Here is a 7,049-nt window from a genome sequence, read left to right on the forward strand (position 1 = left end):
AATTTACCCCGTTGCTTTTGTATTAATTAAAGTAGGCAGGGAACATCAGTAGCATTGCTAGAAAACCCAAAGATTTTCCTCCTCAGAAGTMGGAATGAGGAATTTTTATGGAAATAGCTTGGGACTGCTGCAATAGCTTGGGAACTCCGGGCGAGAAAGCAGTGAGGCCAGGCTATGGCCACACTGCCACCCTTCATCTAGCAAAGTCTAATCCCCACCACCACAGTGGTCTAGGGATGTCCTCAGTGAGGCTGGGAAGGAGACAGCAACCCTTGCATCACTTGGCAGATTAATTTCGAAGCAGCTAAACTGCCAATTATATGTCTGAATTTCCAGATGACAGTTCTACGGGGCGAGGCCCTCACAATACTACAGCCACTAAAATCTAGGAAAATTCATCAAATCAGGACATTACATCAAGGAGAGGATGCTTAACTACACTGTTGTTCATGACMGGCTTAGACAGCTGTGGCAATACAACATTGAAACCTCAAAATGCTTGCATTGCAAAATCCCACTAAAGCAAATCAGAAGAACAGCAGAGTTATCCCTAAAAAAATTTTCTCAAACCCTCTTTGTCTGAAAAGCTTATAAAATGAAGGATATTGAATTTAAAACTTTTGAGTATTTCTTTRGAGATGTTCACACAAATATGGAGGACACTAGGGAAAAACATATACCGTTTTGAAAATGAAAATCAAACCATTCCAGGGAGCCCTTGAAATTTTTCTTTCCAATATTCACTGAATATCAAACACCACACATTTTGCTATATACCATGTTAGCAACTAGTCTTTTCCCATTCAATCTGAGGAAACACATTTTTCCATCTTAAAAAGATAAACCAAAAAAAAGGAACAAATAAAAAGCCCTTACTTGGAACAATAAGTTCAATTTCTTCTGACATGGCTGTTCCCAGTGTGTTGGATGCATAGCAACGGTATTTCCCTTGGAAATTAGTGATGATTCCATGGTTTTGAATCACAAATGTTCCAGAATTGTTAAACGTAAGTATCCTAGGGTCAGACAATAAATCAAACGGTTTTCCATCCTTAGTCCAGTTGAACCTGAAAAATAATACAATAATTATTTGTRATCAGCTCACAGAATACAGCGTGTATGAAAACAGTGGTAAATATGGGTCCAATATTAAAGCAAAAGGCAAAACTAAAAAAAAGCATAAAATCAGCATAAAGTCTATTAAAGCATAAGGTCAGAGTTGGCTGGTAAAATGAGCAATGTGTTACCATAACCCGGGCTAGCTGTTGGGCACATCTCTCCTACTGCACCTTCTCCTTTTGGCTAACTGACMGTGACATGAAACGAGAACACGAAGCTCAAGGCAAGGACAGCGAAGGAAGGATGCCGTCCGTCTGAAAGCAGGAGCCGCACAGCCAGGGAAGGAACCGAGAGGTCTGAGACACAGCCAGACGCGTCGGCTGCTTCCGAGTACTTCTGCCTGGCAGGGATGGACAGGATCRATTTTCACCAACTATGGGAAATACCAGAGCTGAACTGAGGAGAAATTCAGATGACCCTACTGCACTTCTCCTGGTCTTGCAGTTGTGATGCCACCGGGGTGTGATTTTGACAATTATCTAAGTATTGGCATTTGCCTGTATGAAAATCTCAGATGACTTGAAATTGGGCTAAAATGATTCAAAACCAGAGATGGTTGAAAAAAACATGCATGCAGTGGAACACATACCAACACTTTCCAATGTTTTAGGAGAGCGGGCTGGCATGAACGCAGGCTTCGCCAGCGCTGGGAACCTGCCTTGCCGCGGCCCGGCGAGGAGCACGGCAGGGAGAGCCCTGCCTCTGCCAAGCCCTGACAYGCAGCACGGATGCAAGCGCACAGCACAGAAACACCCACATATCTCACACTATGGGCAAGGCTAATATTTAGCTTTGCCTCTAGTTTTATTCTGATGAAATAGATGTGGTGGTGGGAGGGTTTAAAACCTTTATTATGCACTCTAATTGATATTTCAGTCTTTAATTTTCAACATGGAAACAAAGCATTCTGATAACAAATGCTATTCTGCATTTTCTTTTTTTTAAAAAAAATGCTTCATTTTATTTTACTCACTTTTCACTCGGGATTAAAATTAAAGCTCTTAGCAGAAAAAAATTCTACTGCCTACAGCTGGAAAACTTCTAATTTATCCATTGACAAACAGTGAAACAAAGCAAATCTGCTAACATGCTACAAATCTGCACTCAGAGCCAGCTTAAAAATGGTCAAATCATCTTGATATTGAAATAACATTTGCATTTTAAAGCAAGTTTAATTTCTATTGCAGAGAAAAAAGAAGTTTTAAGCAGCAAAAATGGCAAGCAAACTAGCTATTCATTTAGCCCATACAATACCCACAGTCACCAAGTCATARGGAGACCTTCTATTATAACATTTTTGTTAATCACATTTTCATTAAAAATCTTTTCCCCTTTTGTACTGGTGTAAAATACATTATGCTTATCTTTGGAAYGCCTTATATTTATTTGAATAACTGCTTATGTTTTTATTTGTAACACCACCACTGCCATGATGATATTAGGTATAGACAAGGTAGCTGATAAAATGCAAATGTGATCTCTGAATACCAGGTTTAATGTGTTTGGTATTTTTAGAGTTGCTGTGGAAAAAGGCAGAACAGCTGGGACTCTGATTACCATTACACACCTCATATCTTTTGCAGCATGGCCTAGACACGCTCGTATAAATCATTGGATGAGCTTAGCACATGCTAAAAAAAAAAATGAAACATCTCCCAAAAAGAAAAAGTCATGTTGATATCTGTTTATGGAGTGAGAGGAAAAGATCAAACAAGAAAAGCTGAATGGCCTAACTGGAAACACACAGCTTAACCTAGCCTTAAGATTATGAGCAGGTTGCTGGGCATCAGCTATTGCTTTCCTCCTCAAATAACAACAACGTTCTGCTTGCTTCTCCGGGTGAAAGCAGTACTCACRTGGGCCGTGGATTTCCTCTAGCTTCACATTTAATTGTGAAGTCCTCGTCGAAAGGGTAGGCAATCTGGGTGTGAGACTGCTCCGTGATTGTTGGAAGCTGGGCAACTGAGGGGAAAGAGGAGACTGGATTAACGTGCTGCTCAAACAAAGCAGCGCTTGGCTCAGGGTCTTCCTTCAGAATGGACAAGGTGAGGATTGCTTTACTCCTGCAAACAGAGGCTTGCCTTAAAAAAGAAAAGAAAAAAATAAAAAAAAGGAAAAAAAAGGATGCTCATCATCATCTTTGTGGCACTGACAACACTTACTGCTCTCCAAATTGAACACTATCATTGCCTGAGCACCAAGAGGAAGGCTTGATAGCCCAGTCTGCATCACTTCAGCAGAGAGAGCAAAGGCTTCGGCAGGATGCAGTTACCCAATCGCCCCCCTCATAGAATCAGTAAGGTTGGCAGGGACCTCTGGAGATCATCTAGTCCAACCTGCCTGCTCAGCAGGGTCACCTACAGCGTGTTAGACTGGGTTGCATCCAGGCGGGCCTTGAAGATCTCCAGAGAAGGAGACTCCACAACCTCTCTGGGCAACCTGKTCCAGTGCTCCRTCACTCTCACRGTGAAGAAATTCCTCCTCATCGTCCTCCCTTTCACTGCTGCTCACCCAAACTCGATCCAACCCACAGCAAAGGCACTTGGGTCTCGTCCACTCAGCAAGCTGACGAGCAGGCCTGCAGATACTCTAACCCACAGCAACTTTTGCTGCTCAACACACTTTTCATCTGCTAGGTGCTAGCCCAGATTATTTTAACCTAGAGGTGACCCAAGCTTCATTAACTGCTCACCAAGCCCCATCTGTCCTGGTCTGAGAAGCATTTGGCCCCATGCTGCAGCATCATACGCTCATGTTCGCTCCTGAGTTCAGCCCCCACCCACAGCTCAGCTTCTGCCTGCAAGCAATGTGGACACTGTGCTTGGCCTGGAGCACAGACCTGTCCCCCCACAAGCCTGGGGAGCCGGAGCCATCTCAGATCTGTTCTGCTCTATGCAGGCACCCGGGAAGACGCTGTAGCATGTTCCTGCRGCATGACAGCAGGAAGTATCTTATAGGTTGCCCCAAACTTAGTGTTCCTGCGGCCTCCCACATCCTTCTCCCCAGCTGACAGAGCCTCAGAAGACACCACAGTCATCCACAAAGCCCTGCAGATGGGAGTCTGCATTTCAACTACAAAACAGTTCTGCAATTTGACAACTGTGATACTGTATTTGTTTTAACCTTTTAGTCTAAATACTGAAATACTAAATAACCACTTTTATCCTCTCTATAAATAAGACAAGCAGGGGGAACCTCTTCTTCAGATGACTTAAGTACATGCAAAATGTGGATATCAATGAACAGCTATATGCCTGGCGATGCAGTTCCTGGAGCATRCCAGGTATTTATTTATAAACACAGCAACTCAAATGCCTGGGGCTTTAATACTACAAAAACTTTTTATCGTAGCCAGAAATGATGAGGTAGGGCTCCACACAAAAATATCCCACTTAAATAATCCARCACAGGCACGAACATCTTAGTTGTCACAGGACTGACCTGCCTCATGTTTGTGTGGGCTGCTGAAATTAGGCAGTTAGTAACAACTGCTTTTTAATAGACACGTTGACAAGCACCCCCCCCCCAGCAGCAAACTGCTATTCCCATACTAGAAAAAAATTACCAGTAAATCCGTGGATTACATAGATGACTTAATACACACTCCAGGGTACAGCATGAGAAAAAACATTACCAATCATAGAGTTATGCAATGATGTTTCTCTAACTTTCTTTCTAAGGGAATTAAAGTGTTGAGAAAGTCCATGCAATAGAGAGGCATGATTGGGAACGCACCCTGCGGTGTAACTGGGGATAGATAATAGGATCATCGCATTGTTAGAAACAGCCACGAAGAAAATTAACATGTTCTTTGCTTTCTCTTTTAAGTCCAGGAAGCTCAAAGCTCGAGCAAAACGTGGTATCTCACCATACCATACGGTCTCAAACCCCTTGTACCTCTGTTAAACACTTCCAAGCCCACCAGCTTCACTGATCAGACATAATTCCTTTTTATTAAAATATAAAATGCTTCATTAAAGGATATAAATGGCTAGACGGTTCCTCTGAGTAGGTGCTTAAAAACAGTATCTGCCCAGTTTGTCCTGCACGTCACAGTTTAGAGACCCACTTTTGCTCTATTTAAGCACAAGAAGCCACTGCAGCACCTACCTCCGAAGAACTTCTACTTCCAAATGCTGGCAAACAGATTTGGATAGCTTTAAAAGAACATGCTACAAGCCTACCTGGTACTCTTCTCCTTCGCAGCCGGGAAGCCTGACAGACACCAGAGCTCTAACTGTTCGTGACAAGATGCACACGATGCTCTGAAACTGGCCACTGACCTACTCAGATTAGAACCGGCCTGCATACAGGACCGCCACAGCTTGTGGCTACAGCACCCGAACTCCTGCAGAGTCTAGATTTCTTCTTTCCTTCCCCCCCCCCTTTTTTTTTGCCTGCATAATTCATTGAAAAAAACTATATTATTGAGTGTTTTTAATTTGTTTGCTTGTTTTTGTTTTTTCCCCCCAAGGCAAACTCTGGACTGTAATCCTTCTGGTCTATTTATGTKTGAAAAATGCAAGGCTTGGGAGGCATGGGCTGTACTCCAGGCAACGGGGTCCACTGACTTTCATTGCATTGTCCCGTAGGAGGCTCATCCCATAATTTACACATGTACTGAAGACACACCAACCATGTAAAATAGGCAGTTTGAATGCATCATAGCCAGAAGTGGATGAAGTAGATGCTCCCCAGGGTGGTATATAAGTCACAGGAAATACTTCTCTGGGGACTAATGTACTCCCYGAGACACACACCTGCTCCTGTTTCAAACTGAAACAGCAGGTTGGAAGGCAAGTKAGTAAGGGTGTGTGTATGTCAAATAAGCTTCAGGGAGATTCAAAGACAAAAAAAGGTATTTATGGGAAGGACCAAACTGAAGCCTCTGAGCTAAGCGACATGTTAGATCTCAGACATCAGATATATGCCATTAGACAAGTTTACTGCTGCATTTAAACGGGTCCAAAGAAAGCAACTTACATTTTCATCACATTCGAATTTCCCAAAGGCCATGTTCTGGCAGAATTAAATTCAAACTGGAACAACTGAAACTAGGATTTAATATTTTCTTCTTCAGGGAAAGGTTAAAGAACCTCCAACCAAACAGAAAAAAAACAGAGCAAATTGTTCAGTAAACAGCTACAACTCACCTGATAATGGTATTTCAATAGCTGCTGCCAGACTCAATACAAAGAATAACAGGCATATGGTGATCCTTTTGGTGCTTAATAGCATCTCCATCACTCTTCTGTAAACAAGGAGCCCAAGCAGAATGAATGATACCGTATGCTTCCTTCTCTCACTGTCAGTTCAAATCAGTTGCAAGGATGTGAACTTGCAAGCCTAGTAAGGAGAAGATACAGCCATATTAGTGTGCATTATTAATTTGGCTCTGGTAAGATTAAAATAAATTAAAGGCACACGTCAGGATTTGCAGCTGAATTGCAAATTGCACTAAGTGGTACAATTTCCTCTTCTCTCCCCCCACCCTCTGGCTTTTGGAAGGTCCTGTATTAAATCTGCAACAAAAGAAATACATGCACACATAGGTACAAAGTACAAATCAGTYATACCACAGAAATATAATTACTTTTCGCTTTGCATTTAAACCCAGGGGTGATTCAAAATATGGTATGTTTGTAATCATTCCAGTTCATAAATTTTCCTAATGAGAGCTATGCAAGTTGGAAAGCGACGCAACAGATCTAATGAGAGAAATTTGGTACACTAATGACCCTATCATAAATCTCATATGTCTTTTATCTTTCATTTCTGTTTAAAAAAGGACATTTAATCCAATTTAGTTCATTAATAAGGACAAGAACATGAAACCTTTGCTTTTCTTCTGTAATCACAGAACTACTGCATGCAGGTTTTACACAACCCATTATACATCCTTAGGTTCTCCATTACAAGGCAAAAATGTC

General features: G+C 42.0%; 1 protein-coding gene across 1 annotated transcript in view; it reads right to left on the reverse strand.

Annotated features, from left to right (window-relative positions):
- CHL1 (cell adhesion molecule L1 like) overlaps positions 1–6,372 on the reverse strand; it is a 60,011-nt gene extending 53,639 nt beyond the window's left edge. The window contains exons 1-3 of the mRNA XM_085300048.1: positions 6,273–6,372; positions 2,976–3,081; positions 877–1,067 (exon numbers count right to left, since the gene is read on the reverse strand). Of these exons, the coding sequence (XP_085156174.1) occupies positions 877–1,067; positions 2,976–3,081; positions 6,273–6,363 (388 nt within the window). The 5' untranslated portion in view covers positions 6,364–6,372. The remainder of the gene's footprint in view (positions 1–876; positions 1,068–2,975; positions 3,082–6,272) is intronic.
- Positions 6,373–7,049: the final 677 nt, after the last annotated feature.

Source organism: Rhea americana, unplaced genomic scaffold (assembly GCF_003343005.1).
Source record: "Rhea americana isolate MKP2758 unplaced genomic scaffold, rheAme1 scaffold_16, whole genome shotgun sequence".
Lineage (NCBI taxonomy): Eukaryota > Metazoa > Chordata > Aves > Rheiformes > Rheidae > Rhea > Rhea americana.